At 37.8% G+C, this 14,939-nt stretch overlaps 1 protein-coding gene across 1 annotated transcript in view; it reads right to left on the reverse strand.

The window, feature by feature from the left end:
* Plaa (phospholipase A2 activating protein) overlaps positions 1–14,939 on the reverse strand; it is a gene marked incomplete at its 5' end in the record, with an annotated part of 40,618 nt that overhangs the window by 23,030 nt on the left and 2,649 nt on the right. Inside the window, 3 exons of the mRNA XM_010627028.3 lie at positions 1,085–1,205; positions 1,292–1,392; positions 9,400–9,593. Of these exons, the coding sequence (XP_010625330.1) occupies positions 1,085–1,205; positions 1,292–1,392; positions 9,400–9,593 (416 nt within the window). The remainder of the gene's footprint in view (positions 1–1,084; positions 1,206–1,291; positions 1,393–9,399; positions 9,594–14,939) is intronic.

Here is a 14,939-nt window from a genome sequence, read left to right on the forward strand (position 1 = left end):
AACTTTTAAGGAGAAAATAAATAAAGGAAAACTACAATAAGAAAGCTTACACCAAGCTGGGCATGGTGGTGCACACCTGCAATCCTAGCATGCTAGGAGGCTGAGGCAGGAGGATTGCAAATTCAAGCCTCACCTGAGCAATTTAGCCAAACCCTGTCTCAAAAAATAAGTAAACAAATAAACAAATAAGGGCTGGGAATGCAGATCGCTGCAAATGTCTTGGGGTTCAATCCCTGGTGGACACACACACACACACACACACACACACAAAACTTACACCAACAATAAGTGTCCCACAAATAAATCTGTGATATTAACATTAGCACAGGGGCTGGGATCTAGCTCAGTTGTAAAGCATGTGCAAGCTCCTAGGTTTAATCCCCAGCATGTACATACATGCATGAAATTAATCAGCAGATGCCTTAGCATAGTACTATTTACAAGCTAAAGTTTTAAACAACTACCACAAAACCACATCAACAAAACCCAAAAATGTTGTATTTCAAAATAAATAAAGGTAGCAATGCTTTCTTCTAGTTATGAAGATAACAAACAGCGGACCCATCGTTAGTAAGGTTTATTACTTGAATTTTCAGCCTATGTTAAAAGGACAACCAAAATTGTAATTACATACGAAAAGTTGCATACATTGTAACACACAGAAGCACATACATATGTTATAGTTTTTCAGACAGCTATTTATCAGTATACATCTGGTGTTTTTATGGGATCTTATAACTCTTTTGAAAAGCTAATTTTTTCAGAAAAATCAAATGTGCCCAAATTAAGCATTGCAAATATACTGATGTTTTTAAATACATTTTTTGGGGGGATACAGTGGATTTAACCCAGAGCCTCCACACTGAGCTACATCGCTTGCCCTTTTTAAATCTTCTATTTGGAGACAGAGTCTTGTTACATTGCCTCGGGTGAGCTCCTGCCTAAGACTCCCAGGATGGCAAGATTACAGGTGTATGCCACCACGCCCAGCTTCAATTATCATTTTTAAACTTCTAATCTTTCCAGGAAAAAAAAAATTTGAGCAAATAACTGATGACTATAAAACCAGTCTACCTGATCTTACCTGAAAAAGTTCTCTCACATCTTCCAGCCTTCCATAGTTTAATAGTCTTGTCTGCTGATCCAGTTAACATTAAGCCCTGTTCAGGTAAAATCTTTACTGCCCATACTGCAGCTGTATGACCCTATGAGTAAAATTGGTATCAACGTAAGTTGCCATAGAATTATCATGCTCATTTATTATCTAGAATACTTGCAATTAATACTGTACCTGCAAGGTCATCATGCATTTGTCATTCAGCCAGACTTTAGCGGTGGTGTCCCATGAGCCACTAAGTAATGTCCCGAATTTTCCAGATGAAAGACTACAAACTAGGGAGGAAAAAGTCCTTGGTTAATATATCTTCATGTAGAGAACTGTTCAACCCTGCAAATTATTAAAATATTGCATTTTTTAATAAAAAAAGCCTTTGTGAAATGATAGTATCTTAGACAATTAAGTTATAAATGTGCCACTTACAACCAGTATAATCACAAGGTTAACACTGAACCTCTGATTCAGAGTTTTTAAAATGAGACAACAGGACAAGTAGGCTGCATGATCCATTCTAGCTCTAAAACACAACAGGAAGATAATGCATACAATTTTGAAATTCTGTTTATACAGATAGTTAGGATCAATTTCATTAAAATGACATGCACACCAAAACCTGGAACCAAGATCCTAACATCCAACAGTAACAGAATAGTTAATTAAATATCTTTTTTTAATCAACATTATAAATATGAAAAATTACCTTAGAATAGAGTATCCTACGAAGTCAAAGCAGAGCCACAAAGAACAATGAACTAGAACCTATTTCTTGAGAGTAGAGGGATCTGATGAGAGCAGAGAGGGTACTTGAAAAAGTCACTCACTTGAATTTCAGAACGGCCATGGACAATAAACTGCTATCCTGTACTGCTTCCTTTTCGGAAGGAGAATATTTACTCTGATATACTGGGTATGGGGTAACATAAGTACACTTAGCCCACAGAGCTCTTAAAGATTCTTAACTTTAAACTTCATGCTGTGACTGCATGGGAATTTTGGATTGACTGATGCTGCGAGAAAAGTGGGTTTATTTTTACCCACTTTAGGAGTGAAACCAAGCTGAGTAATTGGTGACCAAAAGCACAGTCCTCCTCCCTTTGAAGTCACGCAAAGGTTTATTTGCCTTAGTAGATGAAATGGCAGCTTATACTTCAAAGGTATATGCTCTTAAGAGTCAAAGCATTGTTAGCCATGTGGCCCTTTTCTTGCTGCAGTAACTACCGAAACACATGTCGACAGAAAGTCCCTATCAGCCCGAGTCCCTGAAAAAAACTTGATAAAGAGTCCCCTCATTAATTCATGTTAAACACGTAAGGTGAATGAGAAATGCTCTTCTGTTGTCACCGAGATCTGAGAATTGCTTGTTACTCTACCATAATGTAGCCCATTCTAACTTACATGTTGCAATATTTGAAAAAGTAATGTTTCAGGATACAAAATCAACACAACAAAGTCAACAGCATTCTTATACACCAACAATGAACCTACAAAGAAAGAAATCAAGAAAACAATTCCATTCACAATAGCTTCAAAAATAAGTACCTAGGTATAAATATAACCAAGAAAGTAAAGACGTCTATAATAAATTGAAGAAAGAAACTGAAGGGGATATTAGAAAATGAAAAGACACCCCTTGTTCTTGGATAAGCGGAATTAATGTTGTTAAAATGGCCATATTACCAAAAGTGTTCTATAGATTTAATACAATCCCTATTAAAATACTAACATCCTTCACTGACCTAGAAAAAAACAATCCTAAAATTCATATGCAACTAAAAGAGACCCAAAATAGCCAAAGCATTCCTGAGCAAAAAGAACAAAAAGGGACACCACAGTTCTGGATTTCAAATTATCCACAAAGCTTTGTAACAATAACAGTGTGGTACTGACACAAAAATAGAAATGTAGACCAATGGAATGGAAGAGGAGATGAAAAAACAACGCCATGCACCTTCAGCCATCTGACTTTTAATGAAGAGGCCAAAAATGTACACAGGAAAAAAGAGAGCCTCTTTAAAAAATGGTGCTGGGAACACTGGTTTTCCATGTGGGAAGAATTAAATTAGATCTCTATCTCTCACCCTATTCTAAAATCAAATCAAAATGGACCAAAGACCTAGATATATAAAAAGAAACTTAAGGCAGATGTGATGGTGCAGACCCATAAACCCAGCATTCTACAAGGGTGAGGCAGGAGGGTTACAAGTTTAAGCCCAACCCAGGCAACTCAGTGCCTTAGCCACACAATGTAAAATAAAGGGGAGGGGCACACAGGGGTGTAGCTGCTATGGCCTTGGGTTAACCCCCAGTACAACGACCTATCAATAAATAGATAAATATTTAAAACTAAACAAAAACCCTAGAAACTGCTGAAAAATAACACAGGAAAACATCTGAAGTCACAGGCATAAAGGGCTTCCAGAATAGCATTCCAACAGCTCAGGAAACACTATTAAAGCATCAACAAATGGGACTACCTCAAATTAAAAAGCTTCTGCATAGCAAGGAAAAAATGAACAGAGTGAAAAAAATCTACAGAACGGGAAAAAAGTTTTGCCAAGTACTTTTCTGACAGGAGGACTAATAATACCTAGAATATTAACCTCCCCCAAAACAAATGACCTAATCACAAAATGGACAAATCAAGTGAATAGACACTTCTCAAAATAAGAAGTACAAATGGTCATTAAGTACATGAAAAATGTTCAGCATCTTTATTTAGCCATTAGGAAAATGCATACCAAAACAACTCTGAGATTCCATCTTATTGCAGTCAGAATGAACACAAAAAACAATAAATGCTGGCTAATTATGGGGAAAAAGGAACTCTTGCTGGTGGGAAAGCAAATTAGTACAACCACTACAGAAAGTGGTATGGAGATTCCTCTAAAAACAGATATTGCATATGACCCAGCTATATCTCTCCTGGAAACACATTATTCCCAAAAGAGTTAAAGATATCATAATATAATGATAGATGCATACTCATTTTTTTTTTTTTTTGTACAGGGAATTGAACTTGGGACCTTGCAGTTACGAAGCAGGTGGGAGACCACTAAACTAAATCCCCAGCCCTGCATACCCATTTTTATAGCAATGCAATTCACAATTGCTAACCTCTAGAAAAAGCCTGGGTGCCCATCAACGGATGAATGGATAAAGAAAATGGGGTGTGTGTGTATGTATGAATATTATTCAGCCATAAAGAAGAATGAAATCTTGTCATTTGTAGGAAAATAGATGCAACCAGACAACATAATGCAAAGCAAAATGTGAGACACTTGAAGTTAATTATCGCACAGTTTCTCTTATATAAGAAACTAAAATATAAACACATAAATCAGAGATAGTAGGAAGCAAGAAGGCAAGCTTTTGGGAGATAGAGAAGGGGACCAGGGGGAGCGGGAAGGTAAGGGAGAGGGAAGTAAAGGGATTGAAACTGATCAACATTGTGTTGTTTGTATGTACCAATTCCCCCAAATAAATATCACTATTATGTATTACACACATACACAATAAAAAAATAAGTGTCTCACAGACCCACTGAAATATATGTAAAAAATTAGCAAGAGTTAATACAAAAACGAAGAAAAAAGAGGGATTACTAAATCTAGGAAAAATAATTCTTTCTTTGATAAGAATATAATTTTTAATTTGTAAGTGAATTAAGTCTCCTTGTTTTTTCTACTTCGCACCAAAAAAATTTTCCAAATGATGGTCATAAATACATAAGATAAAAATTACATGGAAAAGCAGGGCAAAAGGAAAATAAGAATATGTAAAATGTGTAACATGAAGCATGAACATGTACTAGTACTGAACCTCTAGAAAGCAGAAGATACAAACCTTTACTGAGTAATAGCTAAGTCATTACGTACTTACCATGAATCAAACACAATAAAAATGTTTTGCAACAATCTCAGAAATTAGATGTTATTATTCCATTTAACCAATGAGAAGATTTGGAGATTAAAGAATTTTAATCTTTTACTGCAGGGAGGGGTTGGTAGGGTCTTGTTACGTTGCCCAGGCCAGCACCCTGCCTAGCCTCCTGAGTATCTGTCAGTCACTGCAGGTCTGTATCACACCAGGATAATTTTAACCTTTTTTTTTTGGGTTTTTTTGAGACAGGGTCTCACTATGTAGTTGAGAATGACCTGGAACTCACGATGTAGCCCAGGCTGGTCTAAAATTCACAGTGATTCTCCTGCCTCAGCCTCCCAAGTGCTGGGATTATAGGCGTGCCCGTGCCCCACCATGCCCGGCTAATTTTAACCTTTTATGAAAAAAAAAAAAATTAAAAACCAAATGTAAGCAGGGCGTGGTAGTGTACACCAATAATCCTAGCACCTGTGAGACTGAGGCAGGAGGATCTCTGCAAATTTGAGACCAACCTGGGATACATAGTGAGTTCAAGCTTCAAGGCCAGTCTGAACTATATGGGAAGACCCCATCTCAAAAATCCAAACACTTAGATCCTCAGGAAATACACAACTAGCCATGGTAACAAGAACAGAACATGACCTTGTCCATAACATATTACATATGCTTCATGACAAGGACAGAGACTGAAAGACGTTACTGTCCAAATAAATACCTGGTTACAGTGTTTAGACGTTATTTCCCTTTGTAAGAAAAGCTTTCAAATATGAAAATCTTTTTTAAAAGTCCTACTTAAAGGTTCTGCATTATTTGATTATTCCTTTGTTTCTTTAAATAAATACACAGATCAGTAATTTCAACCAGTGGAACATTCTCTTAATATTTCATTCATGCTCAAAGACAGAGAGCCAGGCAGGACAGGTACTTCATCAGTAGATTAGCATTCATGAGGCCAGGTTAGACGCCCCCTAGCCCGTTTTTGTTTTTGTTTTTAATGAAGAAAAACAGCCAGATATCATGGTGCACACCTGTAATCCCAGCACTCAGAAGACTGAAGCAGGAGGACCACGAGTTCAAGACTAGCCTGGACTACAAGGAGACGCTATCACAAAACATCTCCATGGTCAAAAAAAGGAAGAAACACAAATTTTAATTGGGCATGGTGGTGCACACCTGTAATCTTAGCTATTTTAGAGGATTAAACAGGTATATATACCAAGTTCAAGGCAGCCCAGGAAACTAAGCAAGACCTTGTTATAAAATAAAATAAAAAGGGATGAGGATGTAGCTCAATGATAAAAGTGATTATACAATACTGGCAAGGACCTGAGTTCACTCTCCAGTATGAAAGAAAGAAAACAAAACAAAAAAATCACTGTCTTAATTTGCTGGAAACAGTTAATTTTTAAAAAACTTCTCCCTATGGATAACTTTTACAAAGGTAACAACTTATCTCCAAAACTTTATATAATTTCATTTACTTCTAACGAGTAACAGTGCTTTAAGGTGAATTTACATAGTTCCAGTTTTTAAATACTTAGGAACGGGAGATTTTAAATGCTTGATCCTTGATATTTGTAGGGCTGGGGATTTAGCTCAGTGGCACTGCACCTGCCTTGCAAGCACAAGGTCCTGAGTCGATCCCCAGTATCAAAAAAAGAAAAATATACAAAGTGATTCTGGAACATTCTGTACTACCAGAAAGCAAGGAAGATTACTGAAGGTTCTATTTAACAGCCACGAGAATAAATGAGAGAGGCTTCCAACAGTTAGATACCAAACACTTTGAGAATATAAATAAAGAAGTGATAACTAATTCCTTAAACAACAGCAGTTTTAAAAAGGTGGGGAAGAACATAACAGGCATTTACTGTCTTTTCTGTATAAAAGTCACAAACAGTAATCAAGGAGTTGACTTGGAAAGATCACCATAGAAAAGTACTGTGATTAAAGCCGGTAGTAATGGCATAATCAGAATGTGATCATTGTGTAAACCTCAATGAAATACTGGATCCAGGTAATGATACAATATTTATTAGTTAACTGGGTAAATCTAAGTATTCACTAGATACATGAAAGTAAAAAATCAGTTTCTGTTTTAAGTATAATAATGATATTATGAGTATTCTCCCTTTGGGAAGAAAAAGTCGGGGGGAGATTGTTATTCACAGAAAGGATCAACAAACTAATGTATATTGGCTACTTTTTTATACTCCAGGTAAACTGTAAATGTTATTTCACATTTTTAAGCAGTCGAGAAAAAAACCAAAAAATTCCTTGACATATGAAAATACAGAATTCAAATTGCAGAGTCCACATTTATTGAAAAACATTTGAAAAGATTTACTAAACAATGGACAAGCTCATGTTTGCACTGTTTAGAACTGCTTCTAACTACAATGCCAGAGATGAGTAGTTACGATAGCAAAAAATATGGCCTGAAAAGCCCAAAACATTTAGTAGCTGATCCTGTACAAAAATTGCCAACTTTTGTTTTAGAGTTATACGAGTGAAGTATTTACAAATGCAATAGGATGACATTAAGAACTTCTTTTAAAGCTGGGCATGATGGCCCATGCCTTTAATTCTAATACTCTGGGAAATTTAGACAGGCAGACGATAATTTCAAGCCCAGCCTGAACGACTCAGCAAGGCCCTGTCTCCAAATAAAAAAATAAGTAAAAAATGCCGAGGATGCAGCTCTATGTGAAAGTCCTGGGTTCAATTACCAGTCCTGAAAAAAAAAATTTTTAAATAATATTGAAATTAAAAAAAAAAAAAAAAAAAAGCCGGGCGTAGTAGCGCACGCCTGCAGGAGTTCGAGACCAGCCTGGGCTACATAGTGAGTTCCAGGTCAGTCACAACTACATAGTGAGACCCTGTCTCAAAATAAGTAAGTAAATATATATAAAAATAAATAAATATGACACTGAAGTAGAAGGAAAGGTGAAGGAAAACAGGATATAGTGTTGATAAACGTTGAAACTAGGCAAATTCATAAGTGGAAGAAATCATATTATTCTTTTATTATATGTTTAATAATATACTGTAATATAGCAAGACTCAACTTTTATACATATTGGATTTCCATATAAAAATTTAAAACATTTGTAACACTCTTGAGCCAGGTGTGGTGGCGCATGCCTGTAATCCCAAAGTGAAGCAGGAGGATTTCTGCAAGTTTGAGGCTAGCCTGGGCCAGCGTGAACTACATGGCAAGACCCTATCAGGAAGGGGAAGGGGGAGAAGGAGGAGGATTAGGGGACGGGGGAAAGAGGGAGGGAGGTAAAGAGAGAGAGAGCATGTGAGCAAGCAAGAAAGTCTGTATTAAAAATGTCACACAGAAAAAAAAAATCACAGATACATTTTACAAATTCTTCAAGATTATAGGTCATGTCTCCAGCTATTCGAGATTGATATATAGATATCTTTTTATAGTTCACAAAAACAATTTTTTAAATATTTTTAAGTGGTTGAGTAAAAAAATTAAAAATTCCTTGACATGTGAAAATATGAAATTAAAATTTCAGAGTCCATAAAGATTTAAAAGCTTTTAAGATTTATCATTTGTGTATTATCTATGACTACTTCTGATATATATAATATATAACTACACAGATTAATCATGTCATTTTATAAAAGATCTGTTAAGTCACATACAAATCCAGAATTATTACAGAATCAGGATCATATACAAATCATGGAAAATGATATTCCAAAGTATTAAATATTTTAAATAATGATACCAAATCCTGAACATATTTCTTCTGGGTCTTCATAATTTGCTGCATAAATACAGAAATGAAAGTCAAAAGATAAACAGATAGCCTTCATTTTCCTGAGTAAACCTCATTGCACAAAACTGAAATTATGAAGTGTTTTAAAATTTTACAGCCTCTTTCTTTTATAACTTTTATAATCCTACATATAGGATTGGGATGTAGCTCTGTGTCAGAAGACTTGCCCAGTATGTGCAAAGCCCTGGGTTCAATCTCCAGCACCAGTCGTAGTCTGGATAAAAGGTGCAGAAAGACACTGTTACAGTCCCCTTGCTTGGCTGCTTTGCTATCTTCTGCCCATGATAAACTGTTTCTTCTCTGCGTTCCCTCTGCCTTGGAGCAAGCCAAGTAAAGACTAAAACTTCCACAAGCTGTGAACTAAATAAACCTCTCCTCTAACTTTGGATGTCAAGTACTTTGTCTCAGCAATGAGAAAAGTAACTAAGACAATCTGTGACAAAATTTACAGAACTAAGATGATCTGAAAACATTTTTTCACTATCAAGCCATAGGCATAGGTAAAACAAAACGTACTAAAAAAATCTGAGAAAATGGGTATGCAAATTTTACTTTCAAAGAAAAGAAACTTTTTCAGATAGAAAAATATCAAAGTGTTATACTCACCTGTATCTTTATGACCTTTTAAAATATAAAGTGGCATTGGACTGTCCAGTGAGAAAATGCAAATATTGTGGTCATTTCCTCCAGTGGCAATTAGTCCATGAGGGTATATGTCACTTGAAGGTATGATGCATACACAAGAAACAAAATTAGAGTGGCCACTCATACAGTGCATTTCTGTAAAACCCCTGTTAGGACTGGAAAAACAAGATAATTAATAGATACATATTTGTGCCCTGACTTAGCTACCCAGAACACAAACTGTCAAAGTACTAACTTTCATTTAGTATCCAGGCTGAACTTGAAAGTATGTACTATTTTAATAGCTTAAAAAAGTTCATAAAAAATTGAACATTAAATAATTAATTTGCATGAGCTACTACAAAGGACATCAGATTAGAAAAAGTTTGCTAAGTGTTTCTTTGATGAAAGTATGTTAATTAACAGAAGGAAAAAGGAACGAAAGGAGGATAAATTAAATATTAAAAGTGGCTTTCCGACAGGAGTAGCTCTTTCTCATTCTCCATCTTCATTCTAGATATCAGTGATTGCTACTCTAAGATATCCCTAGACATTTTTTACACTATGAAGCACTACCTCGGTATTCCAGTACTCAATATATATACTCAGTGCTATACTATACTTTAGTATGCATATATATCTAAAGTAGCTAGAATATCAATCGTTCTCAATATGCAAAACAGGAATTAATACAGGGATATATGCAGGGCTGCTGTAGGGCACAAACATTAATAACTGCCTTAGAATTATTATGTTATACATATTACTAAGCAGCACTGCCTTAAGTCAAACAGATTATGCCACCATACGTGGAAAACAGTAAGTTAGCTGCTGAAAGAGATATACCAAGTCATATCCCTAACTCAAGCTAAAACAAAGAGTTTGCAGACTAGTCGAAAGAGGTAAGTACACATAAAGAGATGAGACTCTGGATAAAGAATGAACACACTCATCTATCTTTGTGCCCTTCACAAACTCACTAAAATAAATATAAAGGTAGTTGATACTTTAATAAAGGTATGAACCAACAAGGCCAGGGAGAATGGAAAGAACAATACAACTTTGAATACCTGAAAGTTGGCAGAAAAGTAATAATGACCTTAGAGGACCTGAGAAAAATGAATTCTAAATAGGCAACAGGGAAAGTGGTGAACCAATTTACCAATAAATCCCCTCACAGCAAAAGAACTGGAGAGGTTTTTAAGATGGCAGGGCTGGGGATTTAGCTGAGTAGGGCTGCCATCTGCCTCATAAGCCCAAGTTCCAGAGTTCAAACTTGGTTATTCAAAAAAAAAAATGATAGAGTAGGAAGCACCAGAGATCTGTCTCCTCCCTAAATAAATGCACTGGCAGAATCCATCTGATGATAGTACCCGAGAAACTAGTGTCCACTGAAGGCTTGCAACCTCCAGGGCAAAGCATGGGCTATAAAATGAAATTTGTTTTTTCTGGTGCTGGGAATCAGACCAGGGCCTTGAATGTGCTAAGCAATTGATCTACAGGGAGCTATATTCATAGCCCTTTGAAGTTCATTTTGATCAATTTCAGCCCTTAGCAGCGCAGTAGCTACTCCATCCCTCACCTGGCAGCCCACGGCAGGAAACATGCACTTGCTCCTGCAGCAGCTTACACACAGATACAGAAGCTAAGGTAGGATCCCTGTCCTCCAAATATCAGATCTTCTGTCTGATCATCACTGACTGCTGCTCTGGTCACAGAGGTGCAGAAAAAGAGGCAGGTGAAACTGATGTCTCCTCACTTCTCTTGTGGCAAGCCCTTACCTCTGCAGCTGAAGTGAGTTCAGCTTTCTGCTCAAAACAGTATCAGGACCCCAGCAACCAGTTGAAGGTAGTTAGCAAGGTCTTTGATCTTGAAGGTTTGGGAGATAGGTTTCACTGATCGTGGGCTGAGCCGAACCCCTAACACGAATGGATGGACTGGTGCCCAGTCGCACCTTGGTTTTCCTTCCAGATTGGATCCTTCCACTGGGAGGAAATGATCTCTGTCCGTGGTGCTCTTGGGTCTGTTACATTTGTTTTATGATTGTGCAATGAAAGGATAAAATACTCTGTGGTATATCTTTTCCTACACCCTAAATGTGTTGCTTCTGAATTCTGGGGGTCTTGCCTATAGTCCTTGGTCTTCCTGCTGAGTCACATTCTTCTTGCTCAAACTCCTGTACTGCTTCCACCTGCTAAATTGCTCACCCAGCCTCCAAAAATGTCAGGCAAAGGCTACAATTTTCATTTCTGAGGTTGATGGGAAATAAGGTCTTAAATGACTCCTAATGGATTATAAAGTTGAGGTTAATGCCTTTCTAGGAATACCAAAGGAGAGACCAAGTCTTCCTAACAACTTTCAATGAGTTAACGACAGCCCACTGAGACATTATTCTGTTCTGCAAACATATAGTAAAAAATAAATAATAAATAAATTAATTAATTAAATATATAAAACAGCTCACTGAGGCAAATCTTGAATGATATTTATTTTCAGCTTCCAACTTGAGTTCATATTTTTTGTTTTAACTGATATGCTTAAAACATCTCTTGAGCAGTGGGATAGTTTTGAAACTGCAATTACAGGGTTAACTTCTGCTGCCTTCTGCTTGGGCTAAGATAAAGATGCTATGCAAGGCCACTTGGAGGTCCACTTTGGCAGCCAATCCTAATTAGAATGTAAACATGTATTAACTCACTCTGAGACCTAGGGGGGAAAATGTATACTAAAGACACATCCAAGTAGCTACTAGGCTTGTTACAGAAAGAAACCAATAAGGATAGAGAAGGAAATACAAAGTAAGTTTAAGTATGAAGATATACTTCTGGTATGAGATTTTATATGATGAAGGTTTTGCCCTACTAGGATGGAAAAAGAAAAGACAGCAGCAAAACTAGGAGGTTCAAGTTATGTCAAGAAATGTTTGCAGGGAATGAAGTTTATGAAAAGAAATAGATGTGTTTGGTTATTTAAGTTTTTGCTCTTGTTGGTTTGGTTGAGCCTGGACTGTTCCTTCCAAACCCCCTTCTTGCTCAAAGGTGACCAAAGGGCTGTAAGACTGACTCATAATTCATCAGTCTCTCCTCCTCAGGTCCCAACTCCCCTGTCTGGTCTGATGGTCAACAATGGTCCTTTATTTTCTCTTGTGCTGGGGATTTAAGGCCAAGGGACACTATAGCTAGTATACTTTTCTGTCTTCTTAGATGGAGACAAAGAGGCACATGCTAGCAACAGCCTCATACGCAAACGACCACAAAGTCTACTTAAAATTTCTGATTTTATTTCCATTTTGATGGCAAATATGGCTCTAAAAAGAATGCTTAATCAGTTCTGCCCAGTGTCAGGGCTGCTAGGACCCTGCCCCACTTTAGCCTTCATGCACAAAAGAGGGTCTAACAGTTGATCTTAAATTTCAGTTACAGAAGTATTTCAATTTCTTTGGGTAAAGAAGTTCAAATTCTTGTCACAACCAAAAGCTTCAGGAACACAAGAGAGACCAAAGGGCACACCAGTCAGCACACAGGTCAGAGCAACTAATCTAGTAGCTTTGCCCCCTCTTGATTCTTGATTATAGCCAGTAGCAACTATGACTTTACCGGTGGCCAAGGGATGCCTTGGCTGGAGAGTTACTTGAATAGGGAAAGCAAGGAACACCTTCTTTCCTCTTGACATTTATCAGAAAAATGGGGAGCTCAGGCTCAGCTCCCATTACCCCTCTGGCATGCTTTCTCAAAACACTCCTTTGACCCTCAGATCCTGAAAAAACACCATTATGACCTTCTTTTACACCACTGGTCCTCTTACCCTTTGTGAGATAGACCTCAGCCTCAATTCCCCAATGGAAAAATACTCTCCTAGGAAAAAAATTCTCAGTTTATAGGACAGGTTACAGCCCTACTTCTTAAGCCTTCTTATTGCTTCTCTAACCTTGAAGGCACAGGGACCCATACTGGGGTTCCTGGGACTCTCCCTCTGTAATGTCTTCTTCCAATATATTAGAAGTGGGAACCTGGAAGAGAACAGTGATGGTACTTCAAGTATCTCAACTTCTTTCACTCCTCCTTTGGTGGAGAAACACCATAACTATTCAGGAACATGGACAGAATCCATGTTAAAACTAAATGACACCAATAATCATACCTGGGGTTATGTCACCCAGTGTTTGGGCCTTGTATTCAGTAAGACATTACCTTCTCTCTAGGTTTTCTTTTCTCATGTCAAGCACTGCACAATCACACCATTAAAGACCCTGCTCTGTGCATAGATGACCGGTTTTCTGGAACTACACCTTCCTCCATAGGCTCATGGTCATCATGGGACCCCAGCATCTCCCCCACTGAGACTTACAATCTACCTTTAAGTTTGCCTGACTAGAGGGCAAGACTACTGCTGTCTCCCTAACAGGAACTGTCCTCTTATTTCCTCTGTAAAAAGCTCTTGCATCACACTCTCTGCCTTTCTCATGGAGGGGAAGATGCACTGATTCCAGTGATTTCCATGGCATCTAATTCTTTAAACAATCCACCTTCCCAATGTCTGGACTCATCTTTAACCTGGGCTCCTTCCTAAAATAGTCTCTTGCCCAGTGGAGGTTCAAGAGCTCCTCATTAAATCCCTATGGGGGTAGGCCTGGACCCTTGTAAGACCCTTCATATCAGTACTGATGCTCTTGCTACTTCTCCTAGTTTCTGGACTCTGTTTACTCAAATCTTGTTTGATTTGCCTCTCACTTAAGAGTCTATTCAACTTTAGATGGTTATGCAGAAAGAACCCACCTAGAGATCCCACCTGGTTTCTATGAGAAACCATTAGACAAGCCCTCTGGAAGATGCTACTGGCAGCTGACCCCGTCTCACCAGCCCTGTACACTCAAAGCAGCCAAAGGAGTCTTCATCCCTTTTCCCTCATGACAGGGACACCTCTTCAGAGTGGAACATAATAGGAATTACTGGTAGTGAGACAGGGATTCTATTAGTAGTGAGGACCACAATGGAGTCAAGGAACCCCAATTTGGAGATGCAGTCATGACCCAGCAGGGGCCTTACAAAAACATCTGCCAGGTGTCCTTCAGCTGCCTGGGACCTCCCCAGGACATGACCAAGCAGGCCACTGGTTCAAGGGCACATGGGTCCTGAACAGATACTGCATGAACACTTTCTTAGATTGCACCCCCCAAAAATATGTAGTCTCCTAAAGAGTAGAGATTATATTCTTACACAATGGCCTGAGCTCCCTTCTAAATTTCTTAAAAACTCTTAGGCCAGTGATGGCAAATTTTTTAGAGCTGTCAATCCAGAGAGCCCGCTGTGACACATGTGCCATAGGTTCACCACTACAACCCTAGACAATGTGTTCTCATGGATATCCTCTGCAGAACACCTTCCCAGCCAGTGGGAACTTTTCTCTCTTGCCTTTTAATCTTTTACTTTCATGCCTTTATATCTTTTAAATAAATGAGCTTGCACCCTACCTCTTCTGTCCTTGGCTTCATTCTTTTTTTTTTTTTTTTTTTTTTTTTTTTT

The sequence above is a fragment of the Fukomys damarensis genome, unplaced genomic scaffold (assembly GCF_012274545.1).
Source record: "Fukomys damarensis isolate Sample0158 unplaced genomic scaffold, DMR_v1.0_HiC HiC_scaffold_36, whole genome shotgun sequence".
NCBI lineage: Eukaryota > Metazoa > Chordata > Mammalia > Rodentia > Bathyergidae > Fukomys > Fukomys damarensis.